Source organism: Pogoniulus pusillus, chromosome 18, assembly GCF_015220805.1.
Source record: "Pogoniulus pusillus isolate bPogPus1 chromosome 18, bPogPus1.pri, whole genome shotgun sequence".
In the NCBI taxonomy this organism is placed as follows: Eukaryota; Metazoa; Chordata; class Aves; order Piciformes; family Lybiidae; genus Pogoniulus; species Pogoniulus pusillus.
This window is the reverse complement of record NC_087281.1, coordinates 3,254,804-3,276,539: the sequence shown is the minus strand read 5'-3', so window position 1 is coordinate 3,276,539 and position 21,736 is coordinate 3,254,804. Positions and strand designations below refer to the sequence as shown.

Genomic DNA, 21,736 nt, shown 5'->3' with positions numbered 1-21,736 from the left:
ATAATTCTGAAACTAGGTTTACCTCTATTAACATGAAGTCAAGCAAAGCCTGGATGTGGCAGTGCCATGGTCTAGTTGATTGGCTGGGGCTGGGTGCTAGGTTGGACTGGATGAGCTTGGAGGTCTCTTCCAGCCTGGTTGATTCTATGACTCTTTGAATTAGTAACTCTTTGCCTTTCTAAGCTGGTAGGTAAATAGAGGCCAGTTGACTTTCCTACTAAATTAAGTTAATAATACAGAGAAATGTCTTCATTTTGAATCTGAAAGAAAAAAGATACAGTTATTCTCTGTTCTTCCTGCAGGCCACCTCTTTGATTTGACATCACTGAAACGAGAGTCTGGCTACACCATCACTGATGCACATAACAGAAAGATTGAGTTGAATGTTTGCGCTGAAGCTAAAAGCTCTTGTTCTGATGGAGCTGGTAAGCGTCTTATCCACTCTGCTAATGTAGCTCACTGACTACAGAGCACCCAGAGAAAATACTTATGCAAGGGGCAGGTTTTAAAGCAAATGTGGAAGGAGCGAAGAGAACATTGCTGTCTACAACTGCCTGAAGGGAGGCTGTAGCCAGGTGGGGTTGGTCTCTTCTGCCAGGCAAGCAGCAACAGAAGGGGACACAGTCTCAAGTTGTGCCAGGGGAGGTCTAGGCTGGATGTTAGGAGGAAGTTGTTGTCAGAGAGAGTGATTGGCATTGGAATGGGCTGCCCAGGGAGGTGGTGGAGTCACTGTCCCTGAAGATGTTCAAGCAAAGCCTGGCTGAGCCACTCAGTGCCATGGTCTAGTTGACTGGACAGGGCTGGGTGCTAGGTTGGACTTGATGATATTGGAGGTCTCTCCCAACCTGGTTGATTCTCTGAGCAGCTGTGTTTGAATTAGCTGGGACAAGTTCTGAGAACTGTTTTAGGAAGAGATGTATTCCCAGTGAACTCCATTCTTAAACTTGCCTGAGTTTCTTTCCACTCCAATCCTTTTGGGTCTGAGTGGGTGGTTGTTCTTTTGCAGATGAGAGCAGGAGTGAAGGTGCTACTACTGCACCTCTTGGCTGTTGTGAAAAGTAAGAAATTAAAAGATTTTAGCCAGGGGAAGATGATCACAGAAATTGTTCAGTGGTAATGCATTGCTGTGATGCATCTACACTGAGCCTTGTGTCCACACTTTGACCCCTTGCCAGCCTTTCTCCTCCACTGCTGTCTACAGCTACTTGAAGGGAGGCTGTAGCCAGGTGGGGTTGGACTCTTCTGCCAGGCAAGCAGCATCAGAACAAGGGGACACAGTCTCAAGTTGTTGCAGGGAAGGTCTAGGCTGGATGTTAGGAGGAAGTTGTTGGCAGAGAGAGTGATTGGCATTGGAATGGGCTGCCCAGGGAGGTGGTGGAGTCACCATTCCTGGAGGTGTTGAAGCAAAGCCTGGCTGAGGCACTTAGTGCCATGGTCTGGTCGATTGTCTAGGGCTGGGTGCTAGGTTGGACTGGATGAGCTTGGAGGTCTTCCAACCAGTTTGATTCTATGATGCTTCTAAAACATCAGTAATTATCTTGTAATTTAAGATTGTTGAAATGCTTTTCTGTCTAACTGAATATAAGATAATATTTAAGTGCCTTCACTGTTAGAAGTATTGCTTGTGAATTAAGAAAACTATTTTTGTAAGGTCAGAAGAAAATACTGCATAGATTTTTTTTTTAGGAGGCATCTTCAATTGTGTGCATCTGACATTTACTCTTAATTGCTTGGTTTTAAGAGAAGTGGTGACCAAATGGCTGTGCTCTGAGATTTGCTTAAATGTGTGTGGATGCAGTAACTTCTGCTGGTTTATGATGTGTGAAACAGTATTTGCTTTTAGTTTCAGTGCAGTTCAGCTCAATTTCATGGCAGCTCTGCATAGTGTAAAAAAGACTTTCATAGCAAAGTTAAAGTGAGACTAAAACCTTAAGTTCCTGCTGTTCATCTTGTAAGGTACAATTTTGAAGGGCAGTTTCATCAGACTTGATCTCTTCTGTTTATTTTCCCTTTTCACTCTAGCTGTCTGCATCACTGATGGTCCAAAATCAATTAATGCTGGAAAAGCAAGTAAGACTTTAACTTATGAGGATCAGGTGTTAAAACTTGTCTATGAAAATGGAGATCCTTGCCCCACGGACCGTAACCTGAAGCAAAACAGCTATTTCAGCTTCGTGTGCAATTCTGGCGCTGGAGGCGACAGCCAGCCTGTCTTTCTGTCCTATGATGAGCAGACGTGCACGAGTTACTTCTCCTGGCATACTTCCTTGGCTTGTGAGGAGGAGGTAAGAATTACTTTCAGGGAAAAGACTCATGGGATTACATTTTAAGGGGAGTTAAGTATCATAAGAGTGTGTTTTTAAATTCCTTGTGGGATGAGATTGAACAAGGCCGAGTGCAGGGTTCTGCACTTGGGCCACAACAACCCCAAGCAGCACTACAGGCTGGGGACAGAGTGGCTGGAGAGCAGTCAGGAAGAAGGGGACCTGGGGGTGCTGGTAGAGAGTAGCTGAAGATGAGCCAGCAGTGTGCCCAGGTGGGCAGGAGAGCCAATGGCATCCTGGCCTGGATCAGGAGCAGTGTGGCCAGCAGGACAAGGGAAGTTATTCTGCCTCTGGACTCAGCACTGGTCAGGCCACACCTTGAGTGCTGTGTCCAGTTCTGGGCTCCTCAATTCAAGAGAGATGTTGAGATACTGGAATGTGTCCAGAGAAGGGCAATGAAGCTGGTGAGGGGCCTGGAGCACAGCCCTGTGAGGAGAGGCTGAGGGAGCTGGGGGTGTGCAGCCTGCAGCAGAGGAGGCTCAGGGCAGAGCTCATTGCTGTCTACAACTCCCTGAAGGGAGGCTGTAGCCAGGTGGGGTTGGTCTCTTCTGCCAGGCAAGCAACAACAGAAGAAGGGGACACAGTCTCAAGCTGTGCCAGGGAAGGTCTAGGCTGGATGTTAGGAGGAAGTTCCTGGCAGAGAGAGTGATTGGCATTGGAATGGGCTGCCCAGGGAGGTGGTGGAGGGCACCATTCCTGGAGGTGTTCAGGAAAAGCCTGGCTTGAGGCACTTAGTGCCATGGTCTGGTTGACTGGATAAGGCTGAGTGCTGGGTTGGCCTGGATGGTCTCGGAGGTCTCTTCCAACCTGGTTGATTCTCTGATTCTAGGTCTCATCCATAGTTAAGACAGAGCACAAGGTCATGCAGAAGTTCTCAACTGCTGCTTAGTTTTTAGTGATATTTTCAGAAGGGGTGAACAGTACCTGGCAAAATTCTGGTCCTTGTCTTGAGCCAGGCTCAAACTTTTAACACTTTAACTCCTCTGTGGAGCTTTGCTGCTTTCCTGTACAGCTTAAATGGAAACTATAGGGCATCTTCTTAGGAAATCATGGTTAAGAACTTCCAGTGTGACAGTCCATCAGAGCTTGGGTGGAGTTGAGGATGGACAGCATCTCTGTGCTTGGGGATAGTCTTTGCTTCTAAGCAAGCTACTAGAGGCCAGGCAAGGGTGTTATCAGCCTTTGCCCTGAGCAGACTGATAAAGCCTAGTAGCAAAAATTTAGAATGAATCTCTTCTGTACAGCCTGTTGTAACAATGTGCAGTGTTCAGCTGGAGCTGAAGTGATGTTTCAGACAGTACTTTGAACTAGTCTCAGTTAATTTTAGTTAACCTGTTACCAGTATTGGATGTGCAGAGGGAGTTGTCAATGTAAATATAAGCCCAAATGAGCAGCAAGCTGAGTTCTTAACACCTGAACATTACCTTCTGTGAATCTGCCTAATCATGATTACTTACAGTGGGAGCATCATTCTCAGTGGCAAATTGTTTTTCCCTTAGTTATCACCCTCTTGGTACTGCAGTAGCTCTCACTTCCATTCAGAAAAGACCTTTCTCCAGTTTTCCTTTCCCTGGCAGGAACTCTCACATGTTACAGAAGGAGGGGTCCTTGTGTAAGAGTTCTGGTTTCCTCTTCAGCAACATGTACCATGCAGATCAACAGTGTCTAAAAACATTGTGTTCTCTAGTCTGGCAATTCTACTCAGTGATAATTTGGGCATTTATGATCCCTTTTCAATGTATTGACAGTGACCCTAGCTATTTCAGTGTGGTGGTCACTAGGTAACACTCATGATTATTAGCCTTCAAATTAAACAGTAATTTCATTATTTGGTCCTTGTCTGACAGGTGAGCAAGAATAAGTTACCCAGATTCCAGGTAGGCTGGCAGTAAGCTTATGCCCTTTAAGAATGTATAAAGTAGGTTCTAAGGAAATGCAGTGTTCAAGCCACCAACTTGCAATGCAGTCATTTCCCATTGCAATGTATTGACAGTGACCCTAGCTACATCAGTGTGGTGGTCACCAGGTAACACTCATGATTATTAGCCTTCAAATTAAACAGTAATTTCATTATTTGGTCCTTATCTGATAGGTGAGCAAGAATAAGTTACCCAGATTCCAGCTATACTGGCAGTAAGCTTATGCCCTATAAGAATGTATAAAATAGGTTCTGAGGAGATGTTCAAGCCACCAACTTGCAGTGCAGTCATTTCACATTGTCATAACCAAGCTTGTTTATTGGAGGTGATCCAATGGTGTGTGGGAGATGGAAAGATGAAGGAAGTGTAGAATCTACTGATCTTATGAAGGCATAGTAGCTATGCATGCTGGACTATGCATGCCAGACCTTTAAATCTTGGTATTGTTCTTATATGGACTCCATAGGAATGTTTAAATGATTGAATCTTTTGTTTGCAGATGCTTAGTATCTATAGATAAAGAAATTGTGAAAAGTGCTGCTTTACTTAAATTTATTCAAGTCATCAAATCTTATTGTGGCCTTCCACTATCTGAAGGAGGCCTAGAAAAAAAGCTGGGGAGGGACTTCTTAGGATATTAGGTAGTGATAGTGTGGCCAGCAGGTGGAGGGAGGCAATTCTCTGCCTTTGCTGCCCTCTGGTGAGACCCCACCTGGAGTACTGCATCCAGTCCTGGTGCCCCTGTCACAAGAGGGATGTGAAGATGCTGGAGTGTGCCCAGAGAAGGGCCACGAGGATGCTCAGAGGGCTGCAGCAGCTCTGCTGTGAGCACGGACTGAAAGAGTTGGGGCTGTTCAGGCTGGAGCAGAGGAGGCTCCCAGGTGACCTTCTTGTGGCCTTCCAGGATCTGAAAGGGGCTACAAAAAAGCTGGGGAGGGACTTTTTAGGCTGTCAGTGAGTGACAGGACTGGGGGGAATGGAGCAAAGCTGGAGGTGGGGAGATTCAGACTGGACATAAGGAGGAAGTTGTTGAGCATGAGAGTGGTGAGAGGCTGGACTGGGTTGCCCAGGGAGGTGGTTGAGGCCCCATGGCTGGAGGTGTTTGAGGCCAGGCTGGGTGAGACTGTGGGCAGCCTGCTCTAGGGTAGGGTGTCCCTGCCCATGACAGGGGTTGGAACTGGCTGATCCTTGTGGTCCCTTCCAACCCTGACTGATTCTATGATTCTAAATTTGAAACTTTTAAAGGCAATTATGCCTTATCCTATGAAGGATAAATCAAGAGGTAAGAGTAAAAGAATAAGAGCAGTGAGCCCTGTTTCCTTGCAGGTGAGGTGTTCAGTATTGAATGGCAGCTCCGTCATTGACCTGTCTCCTCTGATCCATCGCACTGGGTATTATGAGGCATTTGTGGATGAAGATGGGACAGATGTTTCTCCAGACTTCTACATCAACATTTGTGAGCCTCTTCAGCCTGTCAAAGATGTCAGTTGCCCACCTGGAGCAGCTGTTTGCATGGTTCCCATTAATGGATCACCAGTAGTAAGTATCATGCCTAGAGTCACTGAAACGTGTGTTTCCCTGACAGAATAAACAGTGTGCCTGCCTAGAGACCTGGTTTAAACCAGAGGTTTGAAAATGGGTTGAAGAAATTGAATGCAATATGAAAATTCACTCTTCAATATTCCTTTTTGTTGCTTTCTCTGTTATGATGGTTTGGGTGTTACTTTCTCCCGCCCTGGCCTTATGAAATCACCCAGACTAGACTCAGCTTGCTGGTAGTTAAGGAATGAAGCTATATTTACAGCTTAGCACAACTGACAAGCACATTTGTATACAATTATATACAAGTTAAAAGTAATACAGAAAAACAACACCCCTCCCAGAACAATCAGATTGCCAGGAGGGCTCCAGACCCAAACCTCTTCCACCCCCCCACACCTCCTCTTTCCCTCTCTTCAAAAATAACCAGATAAACCCAAGTATAACTCATGAGATAGATCTGGAGATCTGAGGTAAGATGAAGAAAGACAAGGAGGAGGTTAGAGGAAAAAGGGTTAGGTCAGATTATAGTTAAGACAGAGGCAACCACAGAGACCAGTCCACTAGAAAGAAGGCAGCGCCAGAAGTGAGAGCTGAGCAGTGTGTGAGCAGTCAGTGTCTTACCTGTACTTTGACTAGTTGAGTTTCTCAGTGGAAGAATGGCTGATATAGGGTACATGTTGGTTTTCTTTCTTCTCACAGCTAAGGCTTTAATTTCTCTCAGTAAAATATTCCAGTTAGCCTCAAACCAGCACACCTATGAAATATTTTCCTATGCTGGACCCCACTGTTTTTTTTGTGGGTCAGAAGATTCCATACCATGACAGGTATGAAACATTACTGCAGGGAATGGTTTTTGTGTAGTGCTGTGTGCCATATATGGAGGCTGGGAAGCAGAATGCCTTGTAGCCTGCCATTCTGTGATACAGAGAGGGTGTACCCATGATAACCTGTTGCAGTATGAATCAGGATATGTCCTAGCATGCTTGAAAATGCACTTAGTTCTTTCACATAAGAACAGCTGCTTAAAGACAAGCCTGTGACACAGAAAAACTAGCCCATATTTTACCTTGAGAGATGGAGACTCTTACCTCTTTGAAATCTTGTTTGTGAGCTGTGGAAGATGCACATAAAGTTACCAGTGGTTTCCATGAACTTCCACACTGATTTAGGGACCTTATCCATTGTTAATACTATGTCATTTTAAAGTGCTGTGTTGGTGTTTTGGCACTGTGATTTGAAGCAGGATCTATCTGTAAGATGTAGAACCTTCTTGGCTTTTGCCAAGCTTTATTCAGAGTGTTTTGAGCTCTTCAACTTGTGTTTTAAGATTGAAGTTGAACTACTGCTCTGAGTGTAGGAGGCAGTTTCAAAAATAGCTGTGCTCCCACAAACAAAACAGGAGAACCTAATCTAAGTTGTGCCAGGGGAGGTCTGGGCTGGATATTAGGAGGAAGTTCTTCCCAGAGAGAGTGATTGGCATTGGAATGGGCTGCCCAGGGAGGTGGTGGAGTCTCCCTCCCTGGCGATGTTCAAGAAAAGTCTGAATGAGGCACTTAGTGCCATGGTCTAGTAGATTGGCCAGGGCTGGGTGCTAGGTTGGCCTGGATGATCTTGGAGGTCTCTTCCAACCTGGTTGATTCCATGAATCTGAATCTCTCCTCTGGTCTGAAATCTAAGTATGTTCCTTACATCTCTTAATATGTATTTTTGTTTGTATAGGATATTGGTCGTGTTACTGAACCTCCCAAGTTAAATGAGGCATTAAATGAAGTTTACATCACTTACAACAGTACTACTCCTTGTCAGATAAACAACAAAATGAACTATACTTCTCTTATTGTATTTCACTGCAGCCAAGGAACTAGTCTGGTAAGAGATCTATTAAACTCCTACTGATAGTGGAATGCAATGGGCAGTGGGTAGCAGCCATTGGTACCTTTTGGTTAATGCTAAATCAAGGGCTTGTTTCTGGCATGTAAAGATGCACTTGTTTCAACAGTGAATATACTTGATATTTGTGTTCTTATCTACCTATGTACTTGGTATTTGTATTCTTAACCAAGCAAAGTGCATGAACTTTAGCCTTCAGAGTAGCAGGTTCTGATGGTTACAAGGATCAAATTCCACAGAAGTAACATAACAATAACTTACTGCTGGTATTACACTTACAGCCTTGTCTAGGTCCAAAACATGTACCAAAAGCTCATGCAAGAACCATTATAACTGTTTGTAAAGCTGAAAATGTTTCCTTTGCATTTTAACCCTTTCCACAGTCATATATATCTTTCAAATTTTGCATTTAGGTCCTTAGGCTTTTGTTTTCTAAACTTGAGCTCCAGAAAACAACCCATGCCATGTGAAGTACACAAGGTTTCTTAAAGTTGAGATTTTGATGTTGAGCTTACTTGCAGGAAGCAATAAAAGCAAGAGCATTGTGTTTCTGTAAGGTAGAGAACATTAGGAAAGTTCATCGAGTTAAGGTTTAGAAAGAACAGTTTCTTTTGATGTATTTCAAGTAAAAGTATAATATGGTCTGTGTAATGCTTAGAGTTTCAGCTCATGCCCCACGTTGATGGAAGATGGTTCCATTTAGCATCTTCAACAAGCTCCAATTTGACAAACATCACACTGAAGTGCTTTCTGCAGTGTGAAGCATTCAGAAGACTCAAGCAGTGTCAGATTCACACCACGATGCAACTTCTGTTTACTGTCCAGGTCTCAGCTGTTCTTTCTAAACCTTAACTCGATGAACTTTCTTAATGCTCTCTACCTTAGGGAAACACAATGCTCTTGCTCTTGTTGCCTCTTGCTACTAAGCTCAGCATCAAAATCTCAACCCTAACTACTATGAAACCTTGTGTACTTCATTTATGGCATGGCTTGCTTTCTGGAGCTCTGTAGACTGTACTTCTCTTGTAGCTTGTCTTGGTGCTGGTTGAGATATGAAGGCACAGTGCTTGTCTGAGAGTAAGGAAAGCCTCAGTGGTAACTGAGGTTAACTGTTGGGGGGTGAGGGAGAAATGCAGACAAACCAACACATTCTCAAGCCTACTATATCTTGCTGTATTCTTTGGTAACAGGGCAAGCCAAAGATGATAAGGAAACTTGGCTGCAGTTTTGTGTTTGAGTGGGAAACTCCAGTTGTGTGTCCTGATAAAGTGAAGACTTTAGGCTGCTCTGTGTCTGATGACCAGCTACACTATACTTTTAACCTGACCAGCCTTTCTGGAAGGTCATTTGAGGTAATGACTTCTAATGATGTGAGAATTGATGTGGTGGGTTTGTTTGGCATTATTTTTTCCTAGCTGCTTCTTTGTTTTGTTGTGGCGTTGGGTTTTTTGCTTTAAGTCTGTGAACTGTCCATTACTGCCAGCCTTTTAAAACTGAATTGGTTTTTGCTTTAAGCATGCTGGGGTTTGAGAGGATACTAAAGCATGTGCTGCAGCAGTGGTCAGTGTTGCTATTTTTGGCCTCTAATAGAGGGAATAACATTGGAGAGAATAACATTAGAGCTTTTTATGACTTTGAGAGGGAAATCCATGCATATGCTGATGAGGAAAGGAAGGAAAATTCTTTACCTGTGATCATAGAATCATAGTCATAGAATCAGTTGAGGTTGGAAAGGACTACAAGGATCATCTAGTTCCAAACCCCCTGCCATGCCCAGGGACACCCTACCCTAGAGCAGGCTGCACACAGCCTCAGCCAGCCTGGCCTTAAACACCTCCAGCCATGGGGCCTCAACCACCTCCCTGGGCAACCCAGTCCAGCCTCTCAACATGCTCATGCTGAACAACTTCCTCCTCACCTCCAGGCTGAATCTCCCCACCTCCAGCTTTGCTCAATTTCCCCCAATCCTGTCACTCCTTGACAGCCTAAAAAGTCCCTCCCCAGCTTTTTTGTAGGCCCCCTTCAGATCCTGGAAGGCCACAGAAGGTCACCTGGGAGCCTCCTCTTCTCCAGACTGCACAGCCCCAACTCTTTCAGTCTGTGCTCACAGCAGAGCTGCTGCAGCCTCTGAGCATCCTCATGGCCCTTCTCTGGACACTCTCCAGCATCTTCACATCCCTCTTGTGATAGGGGCTCCAGAATTGGATGCAGAACTCCAGGTGGGGTCTCAGCACAGCAGAGTAGAGAGGGAGAATCCCCTCTCTGGCTCTGCTGGCCTCACTTCTCTTGATGCAGCCCAGGCTCTGCTTGGCTTTCTGGGCTGCAAGTGCACACTGCTGGCTCCTGTTGAGCTTCTTGTCCAGCAGCACCCCTGAGTCCCTCTCCTCAGGACTGTTTTCCAGCCACTCACTGCCCAGCCTGCATTTGTGTTTGGGATTGCCCTGACCCAGCTGCAGGACCTTGCGCATGGTCTTGTTGAACCTCCTGAGGTTGGCTTGTGCCCACCTCTTCAGCAACATCAGTACTGAACATAAAAACAAGTCTGCTGAACAGACTTGATGCCAAGTACTTTGCCCACAGCTCTGCTGTAGTAAGGAAGGTCAGCATTGCACTGTTGGTTATCTTATTTTCCTCCTCTGTTATGCAGATACTGTAAGAGTCTTGGTTCGTAAAGCACCTGAGTGGTTGTTTGTAGATATTGACTGCAGGCTCTGAAGCAGCATTGTTCATGATGCTTCTGGATGTCCATAGGTATTTTCTGGATCCAACCATTACACTGTTGGGGTATGCAGTAAGGCTGCAGACTTGTCTCAGGGAGAATGCAGAGATGGGGCAGTGTGTCTGACGTCTGAAAGCGGAGCATCCTCCTTTGGAAACGTGAAGGAAATGAAAATGGACTATAGCCACCAGGATGAAACAGTCATCTTGCAGTACACAGGAGGTGATCAGTGTCCTCCAGGTGAGGCTGAAGCAGGCCCATTCTCTATGGAAAAACTTCTCAGCTTTTTTTACCTTTTAAAGCCTGAGGTTTTGCTGCAGTGTGAGGGAAGCAACATTTATTTCTCATGTGAATAGAAAGATGTAGTTTTAAATCATATGCACCATCATAATCTGCAACATCAACATGCATCTCCTAGAAGAGAGGAGCACAGCTTTTCTAGAGGGATGATTGTAGCTAGCTGTGCACTACATCCTAGTTTTCTGACTGGGTTTCGCACTCGGTGTTTCAGTATTTCTGTTGCCTTGCCCATGACTTTTCATGGCATTGGAGTACAGGCTTGGGATGTGATCCCAAAGTTGGACGTGTCTGCTGTTCTATTGCATGTAATTAAGAGGATCTACCTTTCTTTCTCAGTGACTGAAAAGGGAGAGCTTTGTGTCCTCCCTTTCAAGTACAAAGGAAAAACCTATAAGGAATGTACTACAGAAGAAAAGAATAGGCCATGGTGTGCTACAACTGAAAACTACCAGGGAGATGGAAAGTGGGGATTTTGTGGAAATGGTAAGAAATTCCTTTACTTCATGTGCAAAGATCTGAGCTGACACGGAGAGGTAGCCATTCTCAGGCTGGGTGAAAGACCTCTGATACAATACAGTGGAAGTAAAGGGCTTGGAGTGGGCAAGACAAGGAATCTATGGATGGGATGCTTTGGGTGTTACCTGCCTCCCACACTTAAGAAAATCACCCAGACTAGACTCAGCCGTGATGGAAATGAAAGAACGAGGCTTTATATTTACAGCTTAGCACAATATGCAAGCAGGTATTTACAATCTATACAGCTATAGACAGAAACAGACAAGTTAAAAAGGTAACACAGAAACACAGCAGCCCTCCCAGAAACCAGAGTCCCCAGGAGGGGCTCCCAACCACCCTTCCACCTGCTTTCCACCCCTCTACCTTATCCCAGACTTTGCCTTATGTTCAAGGTGAGCTTGGAGAGTCAGCCAGGGGCATTAGGAAGCAGAAGGATTAGTCACACAGATAGGTTAGAAAGAGAAGTGCAGCCCAAAGCCAGAAAACAAAAGCAGAAGGATTAACACAGAAGCAGGCAAGGGAGAAAAGTACAGGCACCAGCTATGACAGAGACCCACTCTGTTATCTATATTCATGTTCTTCTTTTTATCCATCTCAGCAAGCCTATGAGTGCAGCAGACATCACCACTGTTTCCTTTTCACAGCCTATTGTCTAATTCTTCTCACCAAAATATTCTAGCTAGCTTCAGACTGGCACACTGGACAAACCTGGCTATCCCAGGGAGCAAAATACTTTTGAAATGCAAAAAAAAATCATACCTTTAGTTCATGAGTGTTGAAGTAATAAGTGATAACTGACGAAGATCAGTTGTTTTAGAAAGCAGATTCCCTCCCAAAAAGCATGCAAGCCAGCCAAGGGAATAACATTGCTATGTAAAGTGTTTGTGCCTCTCTGAAACAATTCCTGGGTTTAGTTTTGGTGGTACTGCAAGATTCTTACACTGAAATCCATGCATGCCTGAAAACCTCTTGCAAAGTGATGTGTTTGTGTTTTGTTTCCTCTCCTCCTCCCAACATTACCTCTTACAGCAACTGCAAGAAGGGAGTCTACCATTGTTTTCATGTGTGATGAAGGCGGTGGTGTGGGGAGGCCATACCTCCTGAGCGAGACGCTTGGCTGCGCCGTCACGTTTGAGTGGAAGACTCGGGCTGTTTGTCCTCCCAAGAAGATGGAGTGCAAGTTTGTCCAGAAGCACAGAACTTATGACTTGAGAATGCTCTCTTCCTTGACAGGATCATGGGTCTTCTTCCACAAGGGCAACTCGTGAGTGATGAGTAACTCTCAGGGAGCAGCTTCCTGAGCAGTACAACTCGTGTTCTATTATGGCAGAGTACTTCCTTTTTTGGTTGCTGTTCAGAGTCTGTTCAAATTGCTGACAGTGTCTTAAAGTGTTCAAGCAAAGCCTGGCTGAGGCACTTAGTGCCATGGTCTGGTTGACTGGATAGGGCTGGGTGCTAGGTTGGACTGGATGAGCTTGGAGGTCTCTTCCAACCTGGTTGATTTGATGATTCTGTTCTATGTTTCTAAGACTATCTGTGCTTAACACAGCATATAGACAAAAAAACCCCAAAAAGGAGTTTGTTTTTATGTGAGGGTGAATAATTACTATCTTACTCCTCACTTCTTTTCTCTATGGACAGAAATTTTAAAAGGGTTACTGAGTCTAAACCAGAAGTTTTTTCAAAGGCTTTCTCTTGAAACTGCTACCTTTAATTAAATAGTTTTGTGGTTTTGAAGACTTTTTTTGTTAGTCATGCTGAACAAAAACCTGAATGATTTCATTGCTGTCTCTTGACTGCAGGGTGTAACTTTTGTCTGAAGTTTAAGGAGGGCTTTTTTTGTCAACTTAGAGGAAAAGATGAATAGCAGGAAGTCATCTAGTTGATTGGCTGGGTGCTAGGTTGGACTGGATGATCTTGGAGGTCTCTTCCAACCTGGTTGATTCTATCCCAGAATTTCTTAGATTGGAAAAGACCTTCAAGATCATAGATAGAGTTCAATCATTAGTTTCACACTGACAAGTCCTTGACTAAACCAAATCCCTCAGCAAAAGATCTAATGACTAGGAATCACTGTGGGCTCTATGATTCTATGGGCTTTGACAATTGGGTATTATAGCAAATAAATCATAATTTCAGTGGGAAAAGGTAACAGATTGAGTCAAAGAACAAATTGAAGTATTTACAGAAGCTTTTTTATGTATAAAGAGCCTACAAAGAGATGTAAAACCTTTAACAGCTGTGTGAAGAATATGGGAGTGAATGTCTGGGTGTTAAGAGAACACCACCTTTGTTCTATCTCCAACCTGGTTGATTCTATGGGCTTTGACAATTGAGTATTATAGCAAATAAATCATAATTTCAGTGATAAAAGGTAACAGATTGAGTCAAAGAATAAATTGAAATATTTACAGAAGCTTTTTTATGTATAAAAAGCCCACAAAGAGATGTAAAATCTTTAACAGCTGTGTGAAGAATATGGGAGTGAACATCTGGGTGTTAAGAGAACACCGCCTTTGTTCTGTCTCCAACCTGGTTGATTCTATGGGCTTTGACAATTGAGTATTATAGCAAATAAATCATAATTTCAGTGATAAAAGGTAACAGATTGAGTCAAAGAATAAATTGAAATATTTACAGAAGCTTTTTTATGTATAAAAAGCCCACAAAGAGATATAAAATCTTTAACATCTGTGTGAAGAATATGGGAGTGAACATCTGGGTGTTAAGAGAACACCACATTTGTTCTATCTCCAACCTGACTGATTCTATGATTTCCAGCCTTCCTCATCCAGTTAGCAAATAGAAAGTAACTGGCAAGGATGAGAGCATCTAGTCCTAAATTTAGGATAAACAATGACAACATTTTCATTCCCTCTTTTGGTACAACTTATTCTGTTCTAATCATAGAATCAACCAGGTTGGAAGAGACCTCCAAGATCATCCAGTCCAACCTATCACCCTGCCCTATCCAATCAACTAGACCTATAGATCCAAGAAGACACTGAATTTAGGAGAGTACTATAACCTTTTTTGGGCATTTCATGACTCTGTTACAATTTCCATTTTCAACCCAGGTCAAAATTAACAAGTGACCTAAGATGGTAAATGATCAATTCTTTTTGCACACAGTAATTTATTTACAATGAGTTGGAAGTAAGCTGCTAAACTTTAGCACATGCTTTGTTCTGTCAACTCACTGATTAATTTTTTTTCAACCTGGATAGTTTCCCATGAGTTCTCTGCAGTTTGTTGCATTGTTTTCAGTTTAACCTACATCAATTTTAAAGCTTTGCCTACCATCTTCCCCCTAGGTACTATGTGAATCTCTGTCAGCGAGTACATGAGGGACCTACAGGCTGCCCTGAGAGAGCCAGTGTTTGCAGGAAGAGTGAAAATGGAGATGTTCAAGTGCTTGGACTTGTTCATACACAGAAGCTGAATGTGACAGGTAGAGTTACTATGGTTCCTGAAGAGAGCTAGAGGTGGTGAGATGGTACAACCTAACTATAATAGTCCTTAAATTATGGTAAAGCCATCTTCTTGTGGCCTTTCAGTATCTGAAGGGGGCCTACAAAAACGCTGGGGAGGGACTTTTTAGGCTGTCAGAGTGGCAGGACTAGGGGGAATGGAGCAAAGTTAGAGGTGGGGAGATTCAGACTGGACATGAGGAGGAAGTTGTTCAGTGTGAGAGTTGTGAGAGGCTGGAATGGGTTGTCCAAGGAGGTGGTTGAGGAGCTACCCCTGGAGGTGTTTCAGGCCAGGCTGGCTGAGGCTGTGGACAGCCTGCTCTAGGGTAGGGTGTCCCTGGGCATGGCAGAGGGGTTGGAACTGGCTGATCCTTGTGGTGCCTTCCAACGCTGACTGATTCTATGATTCTTTCTTTTGAAACCTCATTACCAGTGGTTATTCTTTTAAAAGCAAGACTGTAAACACTACTAATCAAATCTAAAAGTGATGCTTAAACCATGAGAAAACAGTAAAGCAAATACAGTGCTGTAGGAAGTGAATTTTCTGTCTGAACACTGAAAACACTTATCAACAACGAGGGTGACCAAGCACCAGCACAGGTTGCCCAGAGAGGTTGTGGAGTCTCTTACCTTGGAAGATATTCAAAAGCTGTGTGGGCATGATCTTGGACAGCTGGCTTTGGGTGGCCTGGCCTGAGCAAGGTCTTTGGACCAGATGACTCCCAGAGAGCCCTTTCCAGCCTCAGCCTGTCTGTCTGCCATTCTTCCCCCAAGCAGTGCTACAGGCTGAGGACAGAATGGCTGGAGAGCAGCCAGGCAGAAGGGGATTGGGGGGTACTGGTAGATAGTAACTGAACATGAGCCAGCAGTGTGCCCAGGTGGCCAGGAGAGCCAATGGCATCCTGGCCTGCATCAGGAACAGTGTGGCCAGAAGGATGAGGGAGGTTATTCTTCCCCTGCAGGATTTAGCACTGGTCAGGTCACACCTTGAGTGCTGTGTCCAGTTCTGGGCTCCTCAATTCGAGAGGATGTTGAGATACTGGAATGTGTCCAGAGAAGGGTGACAAAGCTGGTGAGGGGCCTGGAGCACAGCCCTGTGAGGAGAGGCTGAGGGAGCTGGGGGTGTGCAGCCTGCAGAAGAGGAGGCTCAGGGCTGACCTCATTACTGACTACAGCTGCCTGAAGGGAGGCTGTAGCCAGGTGGGGTTGGTCTCTTCTGCCAGGCAAGCAGCAACAGAAGGGGACAGAGTCTCAAGTTGTGGTGGGGGAGGTCTAGGCTGGATGTTAGGAGGAAGTTGTTGTCAGAGAGAGTGATTGGCATTGGAATGGGCTGCCCAGGGAGGTGGAGTCACCATCCCTGGAGGTGTTGAAGCAAAGCCTGGCTGAGGCACTTAGTGCCATGGTCTGGTTGATTGTCTAAGGCTGGGTGCTAGGTTGGACTGGATGATCTTGGAGGTCTCTCCCAACCTGGTTGATTCTATGATTCAAACGAAGTACGTCTTAAGTGTAAGCATTTGTTACAGCCATACTGATGACCTCAGCACATGGTAGGATGGAAATACAAAAGTGTTTGAGAGTGATTGTCAGTGTGAAGGTCTCAGGTGACTGAAGTACTGCAATTGATACATGGCCTGTGCCCAAGGAAGAAAAAGTCCTGGAAGTGAATCTGAACAAAGTCTGGAGAATGAGCAAATAGAATTTCTAATGACCCCTTTCAAAAACCTTGAGTGTCACCACTTTTCTCTTCTAGGTGATGCAGTGTATATTAGTTATTCCAGTGGGCAGGAATGTAGGCAAAACAAGAAAGTAAAGACAATTATAGAACTGAAGTGTGCCAAAACCGTTGGCATGCCCATGCTGCAGAGGTGAGTAACCAATTAACACAGCATCAGTCTGCATTCTTCATTCATCTCTCTCTGTCTAGTGAACCCCATATCTTAGGACAGTGACTGTCCATTCTTTTGGAGCATTCCTAAAATCATTGGTCTGTACTTGTAAAACATGGACCTTCTGGAGTTTCTGCACCTGTTCGCTTCCATGAACTTCCACTTCAGCATTCTTTCTGCATCTTAACATTTCTGGGCAAAAATTTAAGCATTGTATTTCCAAATTAGACCTGACAGTGCATGGCATGCTGTTGCTTTTCATATCACTTGTGCTGCAACCACTGTTGGCTCTAAATCTTTTTAGGAGGGAAACATTACTGTGGATGATAGAGCTGATAAGGCATGGCTTATTGTTGCATCAATACAGATAACTGGAAGCTGTCTAAAGTGAGAGCTACATCACAAATACTAAGAAAGCTCAATGCCTTTTCTTCCTCAGTCTTGTTTTGGTTAACAGTATATTGCCTTCAGGGTAGGGACACTGATCAAGATACCCTTTCTGAGGCAAAGGTCAAAAAAGTGATTAGTTTGTGTGCCCTGTCCTAGTTAATGTGCAGCATGACAAACTTGCCAGGAGCAGCCTGACATGTGTGCTAGGTGAAATACTTTGATAAAACCCTCTGATACACTGTGCAAGGACTGGAACTTGTATAGTAGGAAGCTGAAGCACAACAGGCCTTCCCGAGTCTTGGAGGTGCAGATGAGTGCAGTGCAATTCCAGCAGAGTTTTTGAGTGCTGCTTGACTGCTTTAGCTTACTCTAAGCATGATGCTTAGGCAAGACATTTGCACACATGGTTTATCAGCTGTGTGCCTTCCCTTTCTTGAGATACTAAGCACTTGTTACTGTCTCCTGGAATCATCAGTTGTCTGTTGTTTGGTAGGATTGATGAAGAAAACTGTGCTTACTATATCACATGGGACACACGTGCAGCTTGTGCTGTGAAGCAGCAGGAGGTGGAGGTGGTGAATGGAACAGTTATTAATCCTGCAACTGGGAAAAACTTCTCTTTAGGGGATGTTTATTACAAGTAAGTACAACAAACAAAACCCTTTGAAAACCCCAAATGGGCAATGTCACTCCCACTTGCTCTGGAGCCAACTGGTGGCGGTCATGTCTTTGGGATAACCTCAATCTGCGAGTTGAAACGGAAGGCTAGACCTCCTCTCTATTTCCTCAGGTTGTACACAGCTTCTGGTGACATACGGACAAATGGTGATAAATATGTGTATGAAATTCAACTTTCTGGTATCAAAAACTCCAGTTCCTCCGAGTGCTCTGGAGCAAACATCTGCCAGGTTAAAACTAACGAACGTCGCTTTCGGAGACTCGGTACCGCCACCGAAGCCAAATTCTATGTTAAGGGTAAGTGCTTGCTCCTTAGCCAGAGTTGCTTGATGCTCTGTGTGAATTGCTTTGTTCTTGTTTCGATGCTAATCCACTGTGATGGTTTGGGTGTTCCCTGCCTCCCCACACTTTAGAAATCACCCAGACTAGACTCAGCTGGCTCTGGAAATTGAGTGAAGCTTATATTTACAGTTGGCACAATATACAAGCAGATAGTTACAGTACGTGCAAGGTGAAGATGTTGCAGTACGTGCAAGGTGAAGGTGGTGCAGTACGTGCAAGGTGAAGGTGGTGCAGTACGTGCAAGGTGAAGGTGGTGCAGTACGTGCAAGGTGAGGGTGGTGCAGTACGTGCAAGGTGAAGGTGGTGCAGTATGTGCAAGGTGAAGGTGGTGCAGTACGTGCAAGGTGAGGGTGGTGCAGTACGTGCAAGGTGAAGGTGGTGCAGTACGTGCAAGGTGAGGGTGGTGCAGTACGTGCAAGGTGAAGGTGGTGCAGTACGTGCAAGGTGAGGGTGGTGCAGTACGTGCAAGGTGAAGGTGGTGCAGTACGTGCAAGGTGAAGGTGGTGCAGTACGTGCAAGGTGAAGGTGGTGCAGTACGTGCAAGGTGAAGGTGGTGCAGTACGTGCAAGGTGAAGGTGGTGCAGTACGTGCAAGGTGAGAAGGTAGTGCAGTACGTGCAAGGTGAGAAGGTAGTGCAGCACGTGCAAGGTGAGAAGGTAGTGCAGCACGTGCAAGGTGAGAAGGTAGTGCAGCACGTGCAAGGTGAGAAGGTAGTGCAGCACGTGCAAGGTGAGAAGGTAGTGCAGCACGTGCAAGGTGAGAAGGTAGTGCAGCACGTGCAAGGTGAGAAGGTAGTGCAGCACGTGCAAGGTGAGAAGGTAGTGCAGCACGTGCAAGGTGAGAAGGTAGTGCAGCACGTGCAAGGTGAGAAGGTAGTGCAGAAACACAACTCCCCTCCCAGACACCTGAGTCCCCAGGAGGGGCTCTCAACCACCCCTTCACCTTCCCCCTACCCCTCTCAACCTTATCCCAGTCCCAAGGAAGAATGGAGGTTCTGCCAGGGGGGTAGGAAGCAAAGGGGGTTAGCCCAAAATGCAGGGTGAGGTTAGAGAGATGCAGCTCAGCCAGCAGCCCCAGTGAGAGTGGTGCCAAGTGAGTTATCTGTGTTTTGACTTACGTTTTTATCCATCTCAGCAAGCCTATGAGGGAAGTAGACATCACTCTTGTTTTGATTTCACAGCCTATGATCTAATCCTTCTCACCAAAACATTCTAGCCTGCTTCAAACTAGCACATCCACTTCTGTAGAAGTATCTGGAGTCTGCCTAACAGAATTTTACTTGTGTTTTTCTCACTGTGTAAGCTCAGTTGCAAACCTGGCCTTTGGATTTGACACTGGTTGAGAGGCTTGGGTAGAAATGATTCAAAATAGATGACTCTGTATCCTCTTTTCCACTGTGGCTGTGCTGCATAAGCAGTGATCTTCTTTATTTAGCTACTTTTCCTTCTGAATAACTTACCATAACATTCCAGTGTGACTGTTGGAATCAGCTGCATATAAAGGTCTAGGCTCACTTGCAGATACGGCAAAGTGTAAGCTGTTATTGCAGAACATGGACATAACTGTCATAGAATCAGTCAGGGTTGGAAGGGTCCACAAAGATCATACAGTTCCAACCCTCCTGCCATGGGCAGGGACACCCTCCCCTAGAGCAGGCTGCCCACAGCCTCAGCCAGCCTGGCCTTAAACACCTCCAGCCATGGGGCCTCATCCACCTCCCTGGGCAACCCAGTCCAGCCTCTCACCACTCTCATGCTCAACAACTTCCTCCTCACGGCCACTCTGACTCTCCCCACCTCCAGCTTTGCTCCATTCCCCCCAGTCCTCTCACTCCCTGACAGCCTAAAAAGTCCCTCCCCAGCTTTTTTGTAGGCCCCCTTCAGATCTTGGAAGGCCACAAGAAGGTCACCTGGGAGCCTCCTCTTTTGCAGCCTGCACAGCCCCAACTCTTTCAGTCTGTGCTCACAGCAGAGCTGCTCCAGACCTCTGAGCATCCCAATGGCCCTTCTCTGGACACGCTCCAGTATCTCCACAGCCCTCTTGTAATGGGGGCTCCAGAACTGGATGCAGCATTCCAGGGGGGTCAGAGCAGAGTAGAGTGAGAGAATCCCCTCTCTGGCTCTGCTGGCCACACTTCTCCTGCTGCAGCCCAGTGTCTGGTTGGCTTTCTGGGCTGCAAGTGCACACTGCTGGCTCCTGTTGAGCTTCTCGTCCAGCAGCACCCCTAAGTCCCTCTCCTCAGGGCTGTTTTCCAGCCACTCACTGCCCAGCCTGGATTTCTGCTTGGCATTGCCCTAACCCAGCTGCAGGACCTTGCATTTGGTCCTGTTGAACCTCCTGAGGTTGGCTTGTGCCCACCTCTGCAGCCTGTCCAGGTCCCTCTGGATGGATCCCTGCCCTCCAGCCTGTCTGCTGCACCACACAGCTTGGTGTCATCAGCAAACTTGCTGAGGCTGCACTCAGTGCCTCTGCCCATGGCACCCACAAAGATGTTGAACAAGACTGGTGCCCGGGCTGATCCCTGAGGGACTCTGCTTGTCACTGGCCTCCCCTAGGACATGGAGCCACTGACAGCCACTCTTTGGGTGCAGCCGTCAAGCCAGTTCTTTGTCCATCTCATGCTCCACCCATCAAACCCATGTGTCACCAGCTTCCCAGGGTGGTGTTAACAGTGTTCTCCAGGATTTAGTAAACAAGGAGGTTTTCTTCTCATTGCAGATGATGACTTGGATGTCGTGTTTTCCTCAGACTCCAGATGTGGTAAAGATAAATCAAAGTTTGTCTCTACAACCATTTTCTTCCACTGCAATCCAGAATCAAAGGAAGGCATCCCTGAATTCCTTCACGAAACAGCAGACTGCCAGTATTTATTTACCTGGTACACATCTGCTGTGTGTCCATTAATGTGAGTAGTTAACCATTTTCTGAAAGCAGCTGCTGTCAGCACTTCTCAGCTAAGGCATTTTTACTTTGTTCATCAGGGTGACTGCAAAAAACACAAGCTGGGAAAAGCAGGAGACTCGTGGGTAGATGGCATTGGTGTTTGTGTGTGATGTTTGGCTTGTGACTGCTAAATAGGTGTTTGCCAGGTTGATCTGGGCTGACAAATCAACTTGTTTGCAGGGGGATTGCAGAAGCATGGTGAAATTGAATGTTGTTGTTCTCACTTAGTAAAACTGGCCCTAGCTATGAGAATGTGTTTTGTGCTACTGAGAAAAGTAGACAGTATTTGGGTAAGGTTTTTCACCCTGCTTGGCCTTACTGCCTGGAAAACTTCAAAGCCATGGCAGACTGCCCTTCCCCTCTGCCTGATATTTTAGTATGGAGTGAAAATCATTACAGGTCCTAGAGGAATAATGAAGTATTTCTGCAGTTGATCAACTTATTGTACAGATGCTAAAAGGAGTAATAAGGGATGGTGTTAAAAGCAGAGGGCCTGTGTTAGGTGCTTACTGGCAGTCTTGGCATGGATGCAGCCAGGAGAGGAACAGAGAGACTGGTGACTACTGAACCAATGATTCTTCACATCCCAGTGGCTAGCTTGAAATCAGAGTGGAAATGTTTATTCTGCTCGAAGCAGGCAGTTAACTGTTGATACTTGTGAGGTTCCATAGTCAACTGGGAGGTAAACAACTGCTGGCTCTTCTGTATCTTGCTTAGGTGCAGGTTTGAATCTAAGGTGCAGCTTTGTGTGCATAGTCACAGCCGTGTAATGCCTGGAGCACCTAATCATGCCCTCGAGTCTTGGGTGCAAATCAGT

General features: G+C 45.5%; 1 protein-coding gene across 1 annotated transcript in view; it reads left to right on the top strand.

Moving 5' to 3' along the window:
* IGF2R (insulin like growth factor 2 receptor) overlaps positions 1-21,736 on the top strand; it is an 80,964-nt gene that overhangs the window by 54,650 nt on the left and 4,578 nt on the right. The window contains exons 33-45 of the mRNA XM_064158187.1: positions 303-425; positions 2,023-2,285; positions 5,570-5,782; positions 7,505-7,654; positions 8,866-9,027; positions 10,427-10,634; positions 11,031-11,177; positions 12,240-12,474; positions 14,525-14,661; positions 16,431-16,545; positions 17,450-17,596; positions 17,747-17,931; positions 20,695-20,881. Of these exons, the coding sequence (XP_064014257.1) occupies positions 303-425; positions 2,023-2,285; positions 5,570-5,782; positions 7,505-7,654; positions 8,866-9,027; positions 10,427-10,634; positions 11,031-11,177; positions 12,240-12,474; positions 14,525-14,661; positions 16,431-16,545; positions 17,450-17,596; positions 17,747-17,931; positions 20,695-20,881 (2,272 nt within the window). The remainder of the gene's footprint in view (positions 1-302; positions 426-2,022; positions 2,286-5,569; positions 5,783-7,504; positions 7,655-8,865; positions 9,028-10,426; positions 10,635-11,030; positions 11,178-12,239; positions 12,475-14,524; positions 14,662-16,430; positions 16,546-17,449; positions 17,597-17,746; positions 17,932-20,694; positions 20,882-21,736) is intronic.